General features: G+C 43.9%; 1 protein-coding gene, 1 long non-coding RNA gene and 1 pseudogene across 2 annotated transcripts; 1 reads left to right on the top strand and 2 right to left on the bottom strand.

The window, feature by feature from the left end:
- Positions 1 to 129: 129 nt before the first annotated feature.
- Positions 130 to 1,744, bottom strand: COX7A1 (cytochrome c oxidase subunit 7A1). Its single transcript, XM_055410980.2, has 4 exons — positions 1,638 to 1,744; positions 862 to 948; positions 643 to 727; positions 130 to 268 (listed from the first exon to the last, which is right to left on the bottom strand). The coding sequence occupies exons 1-4, from the start codon at positions 1,650 to 1,652 to the stop codon at positions 213 to 215; spliced, it is 243 nt and encodes an 80-aa protein (XP_055266955.2). The 5' UTR covers positions 1,653 to 1,744; the 3' UTR covers positions 130 to 212.
- On the top strand, positions 896 to 14,795 carry LOC129546155 (uncharacterized). The gene is made up of 3 exons (XR_008683835.2): positions 896 to 2,033; positions 10,418 to 10,554; positions 13,949 to 14,795. It is a non-coding gene; the product is annotated as an uncharacterized LOC129546155 (long non-coding RNA).
- A 4,296-nt stretch (positions 14,796 to 19,091) lies between these two features.
- LOC129546123 (inorganic pyrophosphatase 2, mitochondrial pseudogene) lies at positions 19,092 to 20,291 on the bottom strand (annotated as a pseudogene).
- Between the last annotated feature and the right edge of the window lie 1,330 nt (positions 20,292 to 21,621).

The raw sequence follows: 21,621 nt of genomic DNA, 5'->3' as shown, positions 1-21,621 counted from the left end.
TTCCGGGCTTCTGGGAGGCCTGAGAGGCAATGACATCCTAGGGATAACCCTGGTCTAGTAGGAGGGTCCCAGGGTTGTCCACAGGGCAGAGATGATTCGCTGGTGGAAGGATGGGCTAGGAGGCACAAATAGGGAGCATGGAGCTGGGCTGGGTTCCCCAGGAAACCAGCACATTTATTGATGCCTGTTCGGGTCCTGCAGACTTCTTGGTTTCACTTCTTGTGAGGGAAGGAGGCCCAGCCAAGGCAGTACAGGCTGTAGAGAGTACCTAGGGATGGAGTGTGGGGGATACTGAATGAGGCCCAATTCCCTGCCTGAGCCCCATCTTCTGAGCCCATGCTGCAGGCTCGAGTCCCTTCCCAGACTGCCCTTCAGCTGGGGAAATGCTGGACCTTGGTACAGACCAGGCTTCAGGCTTTCTCCCCAGACGCATCACTAACCCAGCCACCTTCCTGGGACAGAAGCCCAAGCCCTGGGGTGCTACCTCCGTATTTGTCAGCCCAGGCTCCCATAGGGTCCCACACCAGCCGAGAATCCAATTCTCTGGCGAAACCCCAGCGCCAGGACCCGCCCCTTCCCCTCTCCATCTCGAGCCCCGCCGCCTCCTCCCGCAGTTCACGTCGAGGCTGGCCCTGCACTCACCCCCCAGACACAGAGTCATCGTCACTCGATACAGGATGTTGTCTGTTGCACCGCCCTTCAAGTGCACCGGGAGGCCATTGTCCTCCTGGAAGTTGGGGGCACACGATGAGAAAGGCGCCGTCAGCTCCGAAGACCTTAAGCTCCTACTTCCCCCAACTTCTCCGCGGGACCAAGCCCGCGGCCCAGGCTCCTCCCCCGCCCCGCCCTCGCCCCGCCCACCTGGAAGAGTTTCTGTTTCTCAGCCACTCGATTCTCGAAGCGGTTCCGGGCGGTTGAGCTAAAGGAGCGGACCAGTGCCTGGGAGACCTGTGCAAAGGGGATGGGTGGACATTGGGGGAGTCTGGAGGGGCGTCCCGGAGGAGGTCCCGCCACGGGGAGGGTGTCGGACTTTCCGAGGCTCTGACTTGGGGGACACTCCTGTCCCTTGGGAGCGTCTCAAAGGCAAGATGCGAACTGACAGCGCGAGTGGGGGAGGGTGTCCTGGCAGGAAAGGCCTAGATGAACCGGACTCGTGCCTAGAGGGTCTGGCTTTAAGGTTATCGGACCGTCTAGAGGATCGGACCCAGAAGGAAGGCTTATGTTCTGCGGTCCCAGTCCCGAGAGGTTTTTTTTTTTTTTTTTTCCGGTTCCCTGGGTTAATGGGAGGAGCTCAGGTCCCGGGAAGGGCAGGACTGGATCGGGGTGCTTAGGGAATTTCCCGGCAGCCTAAGAAGTTAGGGAGAGGGGAAGGAATGCTAAGGGAGACCTGGATGAAGGGAAGAAGTTCAAACTCTGGGCTTTCGGTCAAGTTAACGGGTCCCTGACTGTCTCAAAAGATTTTGGGTTGGGAGCTGGGGAGAGGGGCCCCAGGCTTATTAGGAGGGAGTCCCGAGCCCTGAAGGGGGCTCACGTTCCAAGTCCCCAGATCCCGGAATTTGGGGAGAGTCTCATATGGGGTGAGAGTTTCTGAGAGTTTCCGAGTTGGGAGCCGCAACCCGACCCTTGGGGGCCCTCACCCGCAGGGCCCTCATCCTGTGTCCTCCTCTTCGGCCGGAGTCACCTCCCCTGTCTGCCCAAGGACAGACGGCGCCCTCCCCTCTGGGGGAGTCCCAGGCCACGCCCCCCGCGCGCCCCAGGACACCGTGGTCCGGGATGTCGCTTTCCGATTCGTCCAATAGATGGGCGGGGAAGACGCTGCAACCCCATCCCCGCATCCCAGCGCCGAATGGTTGGAGTACCCATCTGTTACTCATCTCAGAATTCTGTTGGTCCACGCGGAGAGGAAAGCGGTCCCAGAGAATACATTTTTAGGTTGGTTCTGAGGAGGTATCCGGCTAGGTCAAGTGCGGGTCCTCCGTTGGGTCCCTCGGATGTCTCCCTATCCGGTTGATGTTGAGAGCAACTGAAGGAAGGTAAGACACCATCTTTCATTATGCCATTTTCCTTCCACGTTGTAACAGATTGCTGTGGCTTTGGCTAAATGTCAGTGTCCATTTTTGGGTTTTATACGTTGTATGGAAAGTACACACAACTCACACCACATCCAGATGAGATACGAGACCCAAGGAAGTAGATTACGCGCATATCTCATACAGGAGGGAGCATACGCTGCTTATTTATTAAGTGGAAAGAAGGGCAGAATAATTTCCTTGTATAAATAATTATTTTTCATTATCTTTGTTTTTGTGAACCCATATAGCTGACTGTTTAAGTTAAACATGCGCACAAAATGACTGCCTGCATAGCAACCGTCTTTGCTTCTTCATCTTACTCCCACCTCCACACTCGGTTCTTCACCTTGGAAAACAGTGTAGCTGCTCTGTCTGTTGACTTTAGACTCCACTGCATCCCCAGCACCTGACAAATGGGTGGATTTGATAAATATTTGTCAAAGGATATACAATATAAGCCAAATGTTCTCTAACTTGGTCACTCCCACCTACTTAACCAAGGAAGGCTTCAGTGCTCCTCCTAGATTCTACTCATTTAGATATTTCTGGTCATCCAGGAAGTGGCCACACATGTGCTCATTCTCCCAGTGTCCCTGTTATCTGCAGCTGTGTAGGATCAGTATTCAGGGAAGAAAACAGAAACTGCTCTGCGTTGGGATACCAGAAAGGTTGGAAAGGGTGAAGGAGTGCCCTCTAAGCAGGACTGTGAATTGATGTATGGGGACCTGTGCAAAATGAAAATGTGGGACCCCTCATTCAAACAGCAGGAAAGAAAAAAACCCGCTGTTAAAAATACTAAGATACTGGGACTTGCCTGGTGGTCTAGCAGTTGGGGCTCTGTGCTCCCAATGCAGGGGGCACGGGTTCGGTCCCTGGTCAGGGAACTAGATCCCACATGTTGCAACTAAGACCTGGCACAGCCAAATAAGTAGATATTAAAAAAATAAAAATACTAAGATAGAAAGCATTTTTCTTTCTTCTGTGATTGTTCTTAACCTGTCATGGTGTTTTTAATTTGCTATTCATTGTCATGCTCCCTAGAGCAAGGGGTACCCTGGGGTGAGTCCAAGCTCTCACAGTCACCTGGGTGACCTGCGCTGCAACTTTGTGTGTCTGTACACATGGCTGCTTGCTGCCAGGTTCTCCTTCTCTCCCCATCAACCACTGGACCAACTGGTGCCTTGGCCTGGGTGGAGAAGTCAAACAAGGCACATCTCCTTTCCATAGGCTTGATCCCTACAGGGGGATGCAGCCTTTCTTCCAAGAAGACACAGGAACTGGGATCAATGGTGGGCAGGACACTTGCCCCTGCTGGTCACCTGCTGAATATGCCATGGACTGCCAACTGAGGAGGGAGTAGCTGCCACTCTGCCCTGCCCTCAGAGGCCACGGGATGTGTGTAGTAGACCTTGACCCTTCTGAAGCCCAGGCCCTCAGGAGGCAGAGCAGGCAGCTAAGAGTCTGTCTCAGGGAGACAGAGAGTGCAGGGAAGAAAGAATGCACACAAGTCAGGCTCTGAGTTCCTGATGCCTGCTCCATTGTCCCAGCAGACTTCACTTATAAAACACAAAACACAAATTCAAAGATAACATGAAGAATTACAAGGTGATGCGCTTCCCGGGTGGTCTAGTGGTTAAGAATCTGCCTGCCAAGGCAGGCGATATGGGTTCGATCCCTGGTCAGGGAAGATTCCACATGCTGCGGAGCAACTAAGCTCATGGACCACAACTACTGAAGCCCTAGAGCCCATGCTTCACAATGAGGAGTAGCCTCCACTTACAACTAGAGAAAGCCTGGGCACCGTAAAGAAGACCCACCCAATGCAGCATATAAATAAATAAATAAATCACAAAAAGGTGTGTTGAATGAGCAGCAGTTCATAAAAAATAAAAAGGAATTACATGATGGCAACTGCAGAGGATTAAACTGCCCCCTTCTGAGGGTGGGGCTCTGTGTAGCTGCACTAGACACATGCCTCACTTTTATTCTAGTCCTGAAGGACTGACACTCAGGACATGTAAAAACTGACCGAAGAAGGCTGTTCTCTGAAGCTGCCCCTACAGGGACAGAGTCCAGAACACACCCTGTAGCACTGACCTTGGTCAGGAAGCCCTAGTCACAAACTGCTGCTGGGACTTCTCTGGTGGTCCAGTGGTTAAGACTCCTCACTCCCAATGCAGGGGACCTGCGTTCGATCCCTGGTTGGGAACTAGATCCTACATGATATGACTAAAATTTCTGCATGCAAAAAATAAAAATTCTGCATGCTGCAACTAAAAAAAAAAACAAGACCTGCGTGCTCCAAGGAAGATCTGTATACTGTAACTAAGAACTGGCGCAGTCAAATAAATAACTAAAAACAAATATGAAAAAGAAAAAAGAAGCTGCTGCTGCCATCACTCGGGTCTCCTTTAGAAATGGGTTCATCAGCTTGCAAGACTAAAGAGCTCAACTTCAGGATCAAGAGCCAGCTGGGGGATGTAAACTCTGTTGCCCTGTGTTAGCATGAATGCTTATTGATATAACAAAAAGACACCAAAATTCTGTGATTTGAAGAACACAGAACTTATATATTTACCAGTCTCACCCTGTGGATATTATTTGGATCTTGATATGGGCAAACAAAAAAAACTGCAACACTTTTGAGACAATTGGAAATTTAAACACTGATCGACTTTTTAAAAAATAACTTTAAAAAATTTATTTATTTTTGGCTGTCCTGGGTCTTTGTTGCTGCACGAGCTTTTCTCTGGTTGCAGGCTTCTTATTTCAGTGGTTTCCCTTGTTGTGGACCACAGGCTCGAGGGCACTGAGCTTCAGTAGTTGCAGCACGTGGGCTCAGTAGTTGCGGTTCCCCGGGCTCTAGAACACAGGCTCAACAGTTACGGCCAACAGAGTGAGTTGCTCCTTGGCATGCGGGATCTTTGAACCCGAGTCTCCTGCACTGGGGGGCAGATTCTTTACCACTGAGCCACGAGGGAAGCCCCAATGATTGACTTTTCCCTCAACATTTTATGAAAAATTTCAAAGGTACAGAAAGGGTAAAGGAATCTTCTAGTAAACACTCATATACCCAACACCTGCTGCTGAGGCTGCTGCTAAGTCGCTTCAGTCGTGTCCGACTCTGTGCAACCCCATAGATGGCAGCCCACCAGGCTTCGCCATCCCTGGGATTCTCCAGGCAAGAACACTGGAGTGGGTTGCCATTTCCTTCTCCAATGCATGACAGTAAAAAGTGAAAGTGAAATCGCTCAGTCGTGTCTGACTCTTAGCGACCCCATGGACTGCAGCCTACCAGGCTCCTCTGTCCATGGGATTTTCCAGGCAAGAGTACTGGAGTGGGGTGCCATTGACTTTTCCGACCCACCTCCTAGATTCTATAATAAACACTTTGCTACATTTGCCTTATCACATAACTTAGCCATCTATACCTCTATCCATCCATATAATTTTTGATCTATTTTAAAATAGATTGCCGACATTAATATTTTTAATTCAAATACTTCATGTGTCATTAACTAGACTGCTTGGATATTTTATTACAGTAAATAATTTAAACTTTTATTTCGATTGTGGTTGTGTTTTTTTTGAGTGAGTCTCTGCTGCTGCTAAGTCACTTCAGTCGTGTCCGACTCTGTGTGACCCCATAGATGGAAGCCCACCAGGCTCCCCCATCCCTGGGATTCTCCAGGCAAGAACACTGGAGTGGGTTGCCATTTCCTTCTCCAATGTGTGAAAGTGAAAAGAGAAAGTGAAGTCGCTCAGTCGTGTCCGACCCCTAGTGACCCCATGGACTGCAGCCTACCAGGCTCCTCCATCCATGGGATTTTCTAGGCAAGAGTACTGGAGTGGCTTGCCATTGCCTTCTCCGTGAGTGAGTCTCTACGTTTTAGAAATACATACTCAACTACTTTTTGGTGGAATAGTATGAAGTCTAGTATCTAACTGCCAAGTAACAAATCACCTCAAAATGTGGAAGCGTAACACAACAGTAAACATTTCACAGCCTCAGTGGGTCAGGAATCTGGGGATTCCTGAATCCCCAGGATTCACAGCTCAGGATAGTGGTGGGCAGGAACCTACCAGCTTTTGCCTGTCCTGAATGGGGAGGGAGACTGAGGCAGCCAGGCAGCCTTCTAGAGTCCGGAACCAAGCTTTGGTGTCAGTCTGCTGCCATCTTGTGGCAGGTCTGGAAAACAGCCCCTCCCACCTCTACTTCCCACATCCCTTTTGATGATGTTTTAGGACTTGCCTTTAGAAAACTTTTTACTTTTAACTCCCCAGTTGTTGAGTAGATCATGAGTTCCGTATGGTTTAAAATTCATAAGTGTGCATAGGAAGAAAAATCTTCCTTTTGATCACTCTCTGTGATCCTCTCCAAGGGAACCATTCTGTGTTATTATGTGTCCTTCCAAGGAAATTTTATGCATGTAAAAAACAAAACAAAACAAAAATAACCCCTCAAATACAACAACAAAAGTACAAAAATATACTCAGCCTTCCCCGGGCATAAAAGGATAATTTGTTCCTGAAATCAGCAGTTATTCAGTGATATTTATTGATCCTGATTTGAACAAGCAGTATGTATATATTTTCAACAAAGAAAAAATATAAAAATAATATGACCAAATGGGGAAATGTTAACACTGACTGAAAATTTTATTATATGAAGGAATTAATGTTCATTTTTTAGGAGTAATATGGAGCTTGAAACTGTATACAGGCTCCCGTGTCCCTGATTTTTGAAGTAAAAGGCTTTTGCTTTAGTCTCCCAGTTCCCCCCCAGAGTCCCAAAAGGCTTGCTCAAGAGTTAATGATTAGAAAATGTGAAGATGTAGAAACAAGAAATAGCTGTTGGACTGGGAAGCCAATAACAGTTTAGACTATAAACCAGTCATATAGCAGAATCACAACATCCAGTTCCCTGAAGATATAAAGGTCTGACACACCTTCCTAAGTTGTTCCTGTAAGGAACCAGACCCCCACCAGCTGAAAACTGCTGGCCTCAAGCACATAGACCCCAGAACAATTGAAACCAGAAGATTGACAAAGTGCAAAACTTCACCTTGATCCCAACCAGTCAACAAATTTCAGGATAATAGCTCCAGTGTTTGAACAAAGTATTTCATTAATTCAGCTCTTTGATGAGATTCATTTTAAAAATTCTTACTGCATTTGAAAACAATGCATCTAATAAGATTTAGAAGAATCTCTTTGGGTGCCAAAGTTTTGTCATATAAAGAATTATTCCTGTAATTCTTCCAATGGTTTAATAGCTCCACTATCTTTTCTGGTCATACTTATAGCTCCATTGCTTGTAATTCCTTTACAAATTTTTCAGTTTCATGTGTACTGATTAATAATGCCTTTTTATAATCCTGTTGGTATGTTCAATCCTATAAGTATAGAGTTGAATGTAAATAAAACTAAACTGTCATAAAATTATCTTTTTGTGTTTTTTTTTCCCTTTGGCTGTACGCATAGCTTGCCGGATCTTAGTTCTCCAACCAGGGATTGAACCCAAACCCTTGGTGATAGTATGGAGTCCTAACCACTGGACTGCCAGGGAATTCCCTCATAAAATTATCTTGATATGTCACATAAATGAAAAGTATTGTGAAGTTTGCAATATTAGTATTCTAAGGAAATAGACTATATCAAATCTATGTCAGACTTGATGGCCTAAAAAGAATTGCTTCTTAGTATTTCACAGCAGTGTAGGTTTGGTTTGATGAGATATATGGCCTTATTATTGAAATATAGAGTTCTAACTGTTGATTTATTATGGAAAAATTATATACACTATTTCCCAAAATAGAAGTGTTTTTTCTTGGCTGAGCTGTATGGCTTGTGGGATCTTTGTTCCCCGAACAGGGATTGAACCTGGGGCCTCAGCAGTGAAAGTGCCAAGTCCTAAGTTGTTTCACTGATACTTTGTCACACCAAATGCAAGTAAGTACAAATAAGGTTAAGGTAAAGGAACCCTCCTTTAGCAGTGGGGTGAGAAGAAGACAATCAAAACAGGTCACCCCACCAGGTAAAGAACCTGGAGCAGATGAGGTTCTGGCTGAGGGTGGTGGAAATACAGAATGGGTTGAGGAAGAAGGAAGCTATCAATTATGGCCTTGTGACCGGTTACAAAAATGAAAATTGTAGTAGCTTTCCATATTTCCCATTTGCCTATTTAAAAAAACATTTATTTGCTTGACTATGCTGGCTGTTTGTTACGGCAGGTGAGATCTTTAGTTGCGGATTGTGGGATTGAACCCTGGTCCCCTGCACTGGGAGCCCCAAGTCTTAGCCATTGGCCCCCAGTGAAGTCTCTTATTTGTCTCTGTGTGTGTTAGTTGCTCAGTCATGTCCTACTCTTTGCGACCCCATGGACTATAACCTGCCAGTCTCCTCTGTCCATGGAATTCTCTAGGCAAAAATACTGGAGTAGGTTGCCATGCCCTTCTCCAGGGGATCTTCCTGACCCAGGGATTGAACCTGGATTTCCTCCATTGCAGGCATTCTTTACCATCTGAGCCACCAGGAAAGGCCGGTCGCCCATTTTCCTACTGTATGTCTTTATTTGTACATGCTGTTTTCTCCTCTTTCCTTGATTCCTTTTTAGTTCATATGCAAGTTGTTGGAAGTTAATTTACAATTGAGCCTTAAACTAGTATTCAGTCAGACTGTGACTCGAGGAGTAATTAATATAGCCAGTAATGGATACAGTGACTTTTGGGGTCTGTGCATCTCACTTAGGGGAAAGGGGGAGAATTTCTTCATTCATAAGGAGGACAGCTGTATCTTGTTAGTTACATGATTAAGTTTCTCATTTTGCGGTTGTATAGGGGTTCACATGTGTGTAGAGCATACTACACTAATTAGTCCAAGAGGTAGACAGTGTTGATTACTGATTTATTGCCCTTTAGCTCTAAATTCGCCCTTTTGTCTGCTTCGTGAAAATGAATATACGGTCATTTAAAAATTTTTTTTCTTTGCCAGTTGGCATGATGATAAGCTTCATCAGTAGAGGCTGATGGAGACTGCAGAATGGAAAGGGTGGTCTGCGTCCTGGTTCTGTTATGCTCGATGGCCAGGCTCCTACAGTGTGCTTGGCTTCCCTGATGCCCAGCTCCTGCAGTGTGGGCAGTTGCTAGCACCAGGTTCCCACGGCTGCACAACATAAAGTACATAGCAGCCAAGTAGCATCCAGTGGCCAATAGCTTGGTTTTTTTCCCCCCGTAGTCCCGCTGTGTGGGATCTTAGTTCCGGACCAGGGACTGAACCCACACCGCCTGCAGTGGAAGCATGGCATCTTAACTACTGCACCACCAGGGAAGTGCAAAGTCCTCTTTGGGTGGTTTTATAGCAGAGTGCCTCGGGTGAGACACTTCCCCTCAAACAGCTTTCCTTGACACACCAGAGTGGATTTCCATTCCAACAAGTTCCAAATGGCACATTTCCAGCAAGACCCACCACCACCACCATTCTCTCTGCCCTTCGGTAAGCCATAGCCATGCGCTCTCCAACAAGCTCTGGATCTCAAGCCCTGGGAGGGCCTCTTCCTCGGGTGTTCTACATCAGGCCTAGGGGAGCTGTGGAGCTTGGATGGCCTCTCAGAGTTCTCCAAGTTGGGACAATGGGGCTGGAATTTCTAGCATCAACCAGTAACTGGATACAGGCGTAACTTGTTTTATTATGCTTCACTTTATTGTGCTTTGCAGTTATTGTGGTTTTTACTAATTAAAGGTCTGTGACAACCCTGCGTTGTCAGATGAAGGTTAGCACTTTATAGCAATAAACGATTTTAAAAATAACGTATGAACTTTTAAAAGATATAATGCTGCTGCTGCTGCTGCTGCTAAGTCACTTCAGTCGTGTCCGACTCTGTGTGACCCCATAGATGGCAGCCCACCAGGCTGCCCCGTCCCTGGGATTCTCCAGGCAAGAACACTGGAGTGGGTTGCCATTGTACACTTAATAGACTATGGTAGACATAATTTTACATAAGAGTAAACGTAATTTTCATATGCCCTGGGAAACCAAAAATTGGTGTGACTCACTTTACTGCCTTATTCTCTTGATCATGGTGGCCTGGGACCAAGCTCACAGTATCTCTGATGTGTGCATGTATAAGGCATCCCTAGAAAGGGCATATCACATTGCAATCTTTATTTGACCTTTTGTCTTTTAAATTTATTTTTAAATTTAGATATAATTGACATATAATGTTCTATTAGTTGAGGTGTACAACACGACAATTTGATATTTGTATATATGGCAAAATGAGCACCACCACAAGTATAGTTAACATTCATCACCACGTGTAGTTACAAATGGAAATCTTTCTTTAGCTGAGAGCATGCACTGGGGGGAACTCAGCTGCAAGGCATTACTAGCCAGCACTTCAAGCAAATGAAGGACTGAGTGCCTTGGTCCTGAAACAGTGATCTGGACGGCACAGCACAGCATCCTCTGGACACAGCAACAGGTGAGTGTGCTGTATGTCCATGTTTCATTTTTTTTAAATTAATTTTTATTTATTTATTTTTGGCCATGCTGGGTCTTTGTTGTGGCCCACAGGCTCTTCGTTGCTGAGTATGGACTTTCTCTAGTTGCGGTGAGTGGGGACTCCTCTCTGGTTGCATCGTGTGGGATTCTTGTGGCTGTGGCTTCTCTTGTTGCAGAGCATGGGCTCAGTGGTTGTGGCACAGGTGCTTGGTTGCTCCATGGCATGTGAGGTTTTCATTCCTGGACCAGGAATTGAACCTGTGCCCTGCCCCTGCACTGTAAGGTGGATTCTTAACCACTGGACCACCGAGGATGTCCCAGTTTAATTAAATTCTTTTTTTTTTTGGTAAGAATATAACCATAGAGAACCATATTGTGGCATGACATTTTCCTTGAATTTTATATATTCGATAAACCATTAAAAAATAATCTTCATGATAAAGTCTTATATTTTTAAATTTTTTATTGAAGGATAATTGCTTTACAGAATTTTGCTGTTTTCTGTCAAACCTCAACATGAATCAGCCATAGGTGTACGTATATCCCCTTTTTGAAACTCCCTCCCATCTCCCTCCCCATCCCACCCCTCTAGGTTGATTCAGAGCCCCTGTTTAAGGTTCGTGAGCCTTACAGCAAATTCCCATTGGCTATCTATTTTACATATGGTAATGTAAGTTTCCATGTTAGTCTTTCCATACATCTCACCCTCTCCTCCCCTCTCCCCATGTCCATAAGTCTATTTATTCTCTATGTCTGTTTCTCCATTGTTGCCCTGTAAATAAATTCTTCAGTACCATTTTTCTAGATTCCATATATATGTGTTAAAGTCTTGTATTTTTTTCCCTTGATAATGTTGCTCTAAGAAGTCTGCTGAATCAATGTTTTTTCTCAACATTGCCATTATTTATGTTTTCTGATCCAGCAGTGGAACTTGAACACATCTTTTCATTTCATTGATCTTTTTCTTCTAACAATAAAACTATTCATTCTAAGCACAATTAATACTAGTTCAGATAACATGTACAGTTGGATTTTGAGGGCTTCCCTGGTGGCTCAGTGGTAAAAAAAATCCGCCTGCCAATGCAGGAAACATGGGTTTGATCCCTGATCTGGGAAGATCCCACATGTGAAGGAGCAGCTAAGCCCGAGCACCACAACTATTTAGCCTGTGCTATAGAGGCCGGGAACACTACTGAGCCCTCGTGCCCTAGGGCCTGTGCTTTGCATCAAGAGAAGCCGTGGCAATGAGAAGCCCTCACACCACAACTAGAAAGTAGCGCCCACTTGCCACAGCTAGAGAAAAGCCTGCGCACCAATGAAGATCCAGCACAGCCAAAAATAAATAAGTAAATAAATAAAATTACAAAAGAATGCACTGAAAGTTGGTAGCTGAAACTCAGTCGAACATTTATTTTTCTAGCAGTAGATAAAATTCTCTCTAATTTTGCCTCATAACTAAGCAGAAGTGCCAGTATGAAATTAAACTCAGAACTTTGACAGGATAAACTTTTCTGCAGATTTCCAAAAAGCGTATTAGTAGTCACCATTCCCACCTTCCCTTCCTTCTCATACCAGGGGTAGTTCTGAACCTTGTGGTCAAAAATAAGATGATAGATAGTAAGAGTAAAGTGCAGTGCCAAGAGCATACAGTAGGGAAAGAACAGTAATTAAAAATGGTGTATCTACAGGCAAAAGAATTACGTTGGGCTCTTCCTTATACCATATGCCAAAACTAACTCAAGGGATCAAAGAACTAAAACTATGAAACTGAGAAGAAAATATAGGAGTAAATCTGTGATTTCGGTTTAGGCAATGGCTCCTTAGGTAAAGAATCTGCCTGCAATGCTGGAGAAGACCCGGGTTTGATCCCTGGGTGGGGAAGATCCCCTGGAGAAGCGAACAAATTCCGTGGTAGCTCAGATGGTAAAGCATCTGCCTACAATGCTGGAGACCTGGGTTCGATCCCTTGATCGGGAAGATTCCCTGAAGAAGGAAATGGCAACCCACCGCAGTATTCATGCCTGGAAAATCCCATGGACCAAGGAGCCTGGTGGGCTACTTCACTTCACTTAACTCATTCCAGTATTCTTGCCTGGAGAATTCCATGGACAGACGAGCCTGGCAGGATATAGTCCATGGGGTCACAAAGAGTAGGACACAACTGAGTGACTTTCACTTTCACTCCTTAGATATAAATTCAGTTTTGGTTGTTTTTTTTCCCCCCATTGTCCCATATCCTATGCCCCCCTACCCCCGCCTCCAGCCCCTGCCATTTCTCACTGTCCTATTTTTCCCATTTATTTAAAAATTTTATTTATTTATTTTTGGCTGCACCATGGAGCACGTGGGATTGTAGTTTGGTTCCCCGACCAGGGATGGAACCCACGCCCCCTGCATTGTAAGGGTGGAGTCTTAACCAATGGACCCACCAGGGAAGTCCCTATTGTAGTTTTTTCTCACTGTCTCTCTGAGGTATCTTATTGGGCTTGCTACTAAGCCCAATATGAATTCAGATCCTGGTTCTGTTGCTTGCTTTGCTTTAACCACCCCAAGTCTGTTTTTTCATTTGCAAAACAGGGCTGTTACTACATCCCCAGGCATCGTGGGTGAGAAAGGAAGAGGGGGCTGATTTCCCGCTGGTGTGGGTATAAGCCGAAAGAGCTGCAGGACTGTGTGGGTATCAGAAAAGATGTATGCAGGTCAGAGGGTACTTACTGATCCCCCAGGTTGAAAGAGGGTGGGGCACAGTCAGGTGAGTCAAGGAGCCTCTTCTCTGCCCTTCCCCAGCTAAAGTGTCTCAAGACCCTGACCATCCCCAGGAGGGAGCCTGAGTCAGGGGCTGCTCTCTGGATTTCAAGGGTTCCGTCCTCAGTTAGAGGCCATCCATGTTCCCCAAGGGTGGATATGTTTGCTTGCCAAGGCCTGAAGCATCTTTCCTTCCAGTTCCTGCATCAGGACTCTGGGCATCCAATGAAGGTGAAAGACTGCCCAAGAAAATCTCCTGTCTTTCCTGATACCTTTCCCCTTCATGTCAGGCTTTATAAAAATACATATTTATTTAACTGTGCCGGGTCTTAGTGGCAGCATGCAGGATCTTTAGTTGTGGCATGCAAACTCTTAGTTGCAGTGTGTGGGATCAAGTAACCCTGACCAGGGATGGAACCCAGGCCCCTTGCATTGGGAGTGTGGAGCCTTAGCTACTGGGCCACCAGGGAAGTCCCCACGTCCCTTGGGTATTAGAAGGTAGAATAGTCATGACCCTGAACCATGTGCCATGAACCATGTCATTTTTGTGGTTGCAGAGCATTATTGTCTCTCATTTCAGATTTGGTCACAGAGTGACCTTGTCCCTTTCTCATGTCATTATGTCACAGGAAATCACAATATGCTGCGAGGATGAGCTGCAAGTGACTTCGGTAGATCCAGAGTGAGGCCTAAGAGCTGGAGCTGGTGAGCAAAGCAGAGCTAAGGTTCAGTTAAGTTACTCTATTCCTTAAGTGAGTGAAGACTATTGATGGAACATAGTTATACTTGATTTTAGATACAGCTTTCTTATGGAAGATAAGAGATGATGAGGGCTGACTTAAGGCAATAATAAAAATTGTAACAATGATAAACAATGATCACTGATTATACTACTTAATAATTAGCACTTAATAACTATAAATAAGGGCTTCCCAGGTGGCACTAGTGGTAAAGAATCCACCTGCCAATGCAGGAGAGGAAAGAGACACAGGTTTGATCCTAGGAATATCCCCTGGAGGTGGGCACAGCAACCTGCTCCAGTATTCTTGCCTGGAGAATCCCATGGACAGAGGAGTCTGGTGGGCTACAGTCCAGAGTGTCGCAAAGAGTTGGACATGACTGAAGTGACTTAGTACAGCACAACTATAAATAAGGGTTTCCCAGGTGGCTCAGTGGTAAGGAACCTGCCTGCAAAGCAGGAGACTGTGGGTTCGATCTCTGGGTCGGGAAGATCCCCCAGAGAAGGAAATGGCAACCCACTCCAGTATTCCTGCCTGGAGAATTCCATGGACAGAGGATCCTAGTGGTCTATATATAGTCCATTGGGTCGCAGAGTCAGACAGGACTCAGCGACTAAACAACAACAACAAATGATAAACAGTAATGAGTTCACTAATTAATAAGTAAAAAACATATATATGTATTAACATATATAAAAGAACAATTATTAAATACTTGGTGATGACAATAACTAGCAATCGCCCCATTCCTGATCTCCTTACCCTGCCCTTTTTTTCACCTCAGTGCATAACACCTTCCAGCATACTACAAAATTGACTTATGATGTTGGTCTCTCTTCCCCTATTTGGAACACAAGCTGCAGGAAGGAGGGGCTTTCTGTCTGTGTTGTTCACTGCTGTGTCTCCAGGGCCTAGAATAGTGCCTGACATATAGTAGGTGCTCAGTAAATAGAGTTGAACTGAATTAAAATAAATGTACTTCACCTTTACTATGTTCCAGACACGCTCTAAGCATATATTATTTGTATCCTCACATGAGAATTACTACCTAGACACAAATTATGAAGCTAGTTCGTCACTTGGCAAGTAAAGTAGCAGTACTTGGACTTGAACTCAGGAATTCTGGCCACAGGGGTTATCACCCTAAAGTACCTCTTCATGGTACTCACCAAAGGGGTGTGTGTTCCAGAAATGCCCCAGTGGTAGAAGCAAAAGAGATTTCAAAATAACCAGGGAGAGGCAGGCCAAGGAGGGTCCCTGGGTATCAGGGTGGGCAATGGGGGGCCATTTACTGAATTAGAGGAGCTTATTTGTATGACTAGAAATGGGTCAATTTAGGTATGCATGAAATTATTAAAGTAACTTTGAATTGTTATGTAACATCAGACTTTCCTTTCTGATATTATTGTTGTGCTGGAAACTCTGCTAGATTTTCACATTGAAGTTTTCAGGATAACTCCATGACGTACTATTATGAGCCCCAAAAAGATGCTTAGAGAAGCTAGGTTATCATATCTATCTAGTGACAGAGTCCAGACCTGATCCTAAAGCTAATATTTCAAATGTGGAAGATAAGGTACCAGAACTCATAGCCAATAGTCCATTTATGGCTTGGGAGACCAGGCCAACTGGGACATTGTTAGAAGATATATTAGAAACGTGGAAGAAAAAGAGGATTTTGGATCTGTAAGGTGGGGGTGGTGGAAATGTAAACCTGGCTTTAGATATTACACTTGAGATGCCTGAGGGATTCCTAACTGGAATAGTAAAGCAACCTGGTCCATCATTAATGTTGCTTATGAATCTAACAAAGATGAAATATCAAACTTTATTTCCAAAATTAAAATATCTGAATTCTTAGGAATTCCTTAGTGGTCCAGTGGTTAAAACTTGGTGCTTTTACTGGGACCTGGGTTGGATCCCTGGTCAGGGAACTAAGATCCTGCAAGCCACACAGCACAGCCAAAAAAAAAAAGTTAATTCTGTGGAATTACTCGTGAAATTCTTCAGCGAAGGTTTAAGGCACGGTGACTTCTAAGTGAGGAATTTCACATCTACATTTATCTTTAAAAATGTTGCTTTTTTTGTAAAGGGAAAGTTCCCCACCTACATCTTTCCTCACCATAAAAATATTCTATTACTTGCCTACTTTATTAACTCAGTCATTCATCAGGTATCTGCTGCCTCCTAGGAACAGAGTAGCAAATGCAATTCTAAACACATCAAAGATTTAGAATCATGGTTAAGACTTGTACCATGTCAGTTATTTTTAATACAAACAATAAAAAACCCTTCACATTTCACAATCACACCTGATAATTTTTTTTTGTTAAAGAAAAGAGAGAATCTGGGAGACAATGTCGTTTCTAGGAAAGTTTTTTCCTAAATTCTTAATTCTCCTATGCATATGAAACAACTTTCTCTGCAATCACAGTGAGAGTCAGCTAAAATGAATTTGGTAGAAAATTTTATTGTTTTCTACTAGTGGCTCAGGATTAGAAATTCTTAGTGATTTTTTTTAAAGTCTCTTTAAGAGATAATTACTGAAATATTTTCAGATGTCATCATATAACATCTGAGATCAGCTTTCAAAAGAATCCCATGAAACAGGAAGTAGATGTGAGTACAGACAAACAACACTGGCTGATGGTTTTTAGATTTTTTTTTTTGATGTGGACTATTTTTAAAAGTTATTGAATTTGTTACTATACTGCTTCTGTTTGACCATAAGGTATGTGGGATCTCAGCTCTTCGACCAGGGATCAAATCCGTACCCCCTGCATTGGAAGGCAAAGTCTTAACCACTGGATGACCAGGGAAGTCCCTGGGCTGATGGTTTATATAGCAGGGTAATGAGACTATGAGGGCTCATTCTACTGTACTTTCTACTTCTGCGTATGTTTGAAGTGTTCCATAGTAAAGACAAAGTTTGAAAACTTAGAAGCTAGAAGGATTAACGTAAATGTTTTTCCCTCCCATTTTCCTATATTCTCTTTATTCTATTTGGGCATTTTTACTTTTTTATAAGGATAAAACAAACAAAAATCTTATTAAGTTCTTTCATCCTTTTGTTCCTAGCATTTCTACTTTCTGTGTTAGGGCCATGAACTGACTGCAATTTATAAGTGAAAGTCACTTAGTTGTGTCTGACTCTTTGCAACCCCATGGACTGTACAGTCCATGGAATTCTCCAGGCCACAATATTGGAGTGGGTAGCTGTTCCCTTCTCCAAGGGATCTTCCCAACCCAGGGATCAAACCCAGTTCTCCTACATTGCAGGTGGATTCTTTACCGTCTGAGCCACCAGTGTTTTTTCAGACTGAAATTTATAGACTATCTGAAAAAACTGATCTTTTTCCTTTTCAGTCATACACTCATATCTGTACACATGAAACTCTACGCTGTCTTACCCTTGTCCTTGAAATTAGGATCTTCCACTTAAGAGGTGTTGGGCAAACTACTTTGTCTCTTTGACTCTCAACTTATCTTTAATTAAATTTTTATTTATTTATTTGGCTGCACTGGGTCTTAGTTGCAGCATGTGGGATCTAGTTCCCCAACCAGGGATTGAACCAGGCCCTGTGCAGTGGGAGTGTGGAGTCTTAGTCACTGGACCACCAGGGAAGCCCCTCAATTTCTTTATCTTAAAGTAGAAAAATAAGCCAAATCAGAGGCACAAATGACAATGGACACAAACAACAAGACAGGTAACTAACACTTGGTGAATTTCCGGCATTGTACTAGGAATTTTGTACACATTTATTCCTCTCAAAAATAGTTCTTTTAAGTAAGAAAAATATGACTACCTCAATATTAAGTGAATAAAGCATATGAACATACAATTAATTTATTCAATGAATGAATATTTATTGAGCACCTACTATATATTAGGCACCATGCTGAAAGCAAACCAGTGGTCAACAAATATGTGAACAATGGTCATCTCTATTCATCAAAGGAATGAAAGAGAAAACAAAAGTGACTTTTCCATTTTTCACCCAGCCAATGGTGAACATTCAATAAATATTAGATGAATTCATGTGGTGCTTTGGGATCTCTTGTAAAGTGGGCAGATGCATAGGTGCGTAATCTTCCTGAAGGCACTTGAGTGATTTGTACAAAATGGCCTAAAATATGTATTTATATAAAAAAATGTCCAAACAGCAGAATGACATACAACTAGTGACTGTAGTTTCTAAATACCATTTTGGAAAGTACCAAAATACCAGAAAGAAAAAGGACTCCTTAGAAAATGGCTACATCAAGGTGGGAACTAGGGAAATGAACCTAGAGCCCAGGACACCCTACTGTGACAGACACCAGGCCAGTGATCAAAGACAAGTGTCCTTTTTGACACTCCTGTGTCAAACCACACAGGGGACAATCTGAGCATCAGTGAGAGTACAGCTTCAGTTCAGTTCAGTTGCTCAGTCGTGTCCGACTCTTTGCGACCCCATGAATCACAGCACCCCAGGCCTCCCTGTCCATCACCAGCTGCCGGAGTTCACTCAAACTCATGTCCATCGAGTCGGTGATGCCATCCAGCCATCTCATTCTCTGTCGTCCCCTTCTTCTCCTGCCCCCAATCCCTCCCAGCATCATAGATTTAAATGTACTGAGTATGTTTCACATACACACCACCCTAAACTCACTGGTTACCATGGCAGTAGGCTAGAGAACCAGCTCATTATTTTGGAAACTTGCCTTTCTTTACATGGGTAACCAAACAGCAGTTTAGGGGACGTTTTTCTTTATAAAAGTATTCTAGCTAAAAAAGGAAAAAGAAATAATATATCATTTTGTAGTCCCTATTAACAGATTTACCAATTGAACATCAATGGCTGCTACATCATAAAAAGACACCTAAATATTATGCCTCTCAATATTAACCACTTATAAGAAATCTTAACAACAAAAATTGAACGTCAATGTATCCTTGATATCAAGTACCAACTTATAGGAAATACCAAGGATAGAGGAGCAGATTAAACTGACCACTGGGATCTGCCAGCAAAACCAAGGTCTAAGAAACTGTAAGGCAAACAAAATAGTTTTTTCAAAAACTAAATTGCTGGAGGCAAAAACAAGGATAAAGGAGAACGCATAGACTGAGACTTATATTTTTTTTTTCTGTAATACCTAAACCATTTATTATTAAACAACATTTTAATTAATTAATTAAGTGGTCATGTATGGATGTGAGAGTTGGACTGTGAAGAAAGCTGATCGCCGAAGAATTGATGGTTTTGAACTGTGGTGTTGGAGAAGACTCTTGAGAGCCCCTTGTACCGCAAGGAGATCCAACCAGTCCATTCTAAGGGAGATCGATCCTGGGTGTTCATGGGAAGGACTGATGCTAAAGCTGAAACTGCAATACTTTGGCCACCTCATGCGACGAGTTGACTCACTGGAAAAGACTCTGATGCTGGGAAAGGTTGGGGGCAGGAGGAGAAGGGGGCGACCGAGAATGAGATGGCTGCATGGCATCACCGACTCGATGGACATGAGTTTGAGTGAACTCCGGGAGTTGGTGATGGACAGGGAGGCCTGGCATGCTGTGATTCATGGGGTCGCGGAGAGTCGGACACGACTGAGCGACTGAACTGAACATGAAATTTTGAGGCTTCAGGATCATTCACATTGATAGCAATTAATTTCCAATCTGTTTCACCCTGATCAATAAGAGCCAAAACTCCAAGGATCTTCACGTGAACAACTTCTCCACGAGAAAGAACCTTTGAGCCTATTTCACAAACATCAATAGGATCATTATCTCCAGAGCAGTCTGTGCTTTTATCTTTTCGATGGGGATCTTCCCAAGTCTGAGGGAGGGCACGATAATTCCATATATAACCCTTGTGAGGAAAGATATTTGCCACATAGCGAAGCTTGCCATCCTTTACATCTTGTTTAATGGGATTCAATGGTCCCTTCGTGGCAATCTCCATTTTAGCATTTGTCCACCGAGGTACTTCCACAACCATGTTAAACACATGCTCTTCAGAGTCCACCTTCAGAGGAATATCATGAAAGGGGGAAATGTAGTGACCAGCTACATCTTGAAAAAGAGGCGGTAATGGGGAGAGTGGGGCTAGCCGCGCTCCTCCGTGCGGTACAGGGCAATGGTCCAGCGCGGCCCGGGCGCTGCGCTCCCTCCGCGCAGCAGGCGGGCGGCGGCGGCGCCCATGGGCCGGGCCCAGCTGGTGCGCAGCAGCCGCAGCAGCGCACGCATGGCGTAGACCCTTGTCCGGCTTCGCGTGGGTGGTGCCGGGGGACGCGCCCGGTCGCGCGCCGGCGCCCCCTCTAGACTGAGACTTAAAAAACATAACAATCAACTGCAATTTTTGGACATTATTTGGATCCTGATTAACTTTAAAAAAACTGACATTCATGAAACAATCAGAAAGGAACACTATCAGATATATAATAGCAGTAAGGCAGTACTCTCAATTTTTTTAAGGTGTGAAAATCTTTTGTAAAATTGTGATATATTTGAGAGATACATATTAAAAATTTTATAGTTGAAATTATATATCTGGGTTTTATTTCAAAAACAACATGGAATTGGAGGAGTTGGTGGAAATACAGATAAAACAAGCCTGGCCATAAAATGGTAATTATTGAAGTTGGTCATCGGAGCACTGGGTACACTGTAAGAGTCTGTGAGGATAGAAAGCTTTATAAAAGTATGTACATTTTTATCTAAAATTTCCACTTTTAGAAATTCATCTTAAGGATATATTACACATATATAAAATAATGTACATGCAAGGATATTATTGGATTGTTGAAAAGAGCAAAAATTAGTAAAAACTAAATTGATGAAGCTAAAGAAATTATGAAACACATATGGAATACTATGCAGCTGTTACAAAAGAATAAGGCCACTATGTATTGATGAGATCCAATCTTTAAGGTATATGGCTAAGCAAAACTATTCATAGAAATGCACAGAAATTTGCTACCATTTATATGAAACATTTTTATAAAGAGTGTTATGAATATGTTTACACTTAAGCAAACAGAGAAATCAGGAAGTATATACATGAACTTGATAGCAGTGATTGCTACATGAAGGGTGACAGGGTGAGAAGAATGTGTGAAGATTCACTTTTGTGAATACAAAATTTAACTTGAAAATTTTTATCCTGTGCCTGCTTTTAAACTATTCAGAGTTATTTTTCTTTTTTGTGGCTGTGTCACTTGGCAAGCAGGGTCTTAGTTCCTTGACCAAGGATGGTACCTGTGCCCCCTGCAATGGAAGCACAATCTTAATCACTGAAAGTCGCTCAGTCATGTCCAACTCAGTGACCCCATGAACTGAATAGTCCATGGAATTCTATACAGCAGAATACTGGAGTGGGTATTTAAACTTCTCCAGGGGGTCTTCCCAACCCAGGGATCGAACCCAGGTCTCCCTCACTGAAGGCGGATTCTTTACCAACTGAGCCATAAGGGAAGCCCAAGAATACTGAAATGGGTAGCCTATCCCTTCTCCAGCGGATCTTCCTGAGCCAGGAATCGAATATGGGTCTCCTGCATTGCAGGCAGATTCTTTATCA

Source organism: Moschus berezovskii, chromosome 22 (genome assembly GCF_049115385.1).
Source record: "Moschus berezovskii isolate FMDL1 chromosome 22, NW_MosBer_1.0, whole genome shotgun sequence".
NCBI lineage: Eukaryota > Metazoa > Chordata > Mammalia > Artiodactyla > Moschidae > Moschus > Moschus berezovskii.
This window is presented reverse-complemented; position numbering and strand designations above follow the sequence as displayed.

Coding starts and splice junctions, on each gene's coding strand:
- COX7A1 (XM_055410980.2), bottom strand. Junction 728..861: donor AGAAACAGAAACTCTTCCAG/GTGGGCGGGGCG, acceptor CCCAACTTCCAG/GAGGACAATGGCCTCCCGGT. Junction 269..642: donor GATGACTCTGTGTCTGGGGG/GTGAGTGCAGGG, acceptor CTCCATCCCTAG/GTACTCTCTACAGCCTGTAC.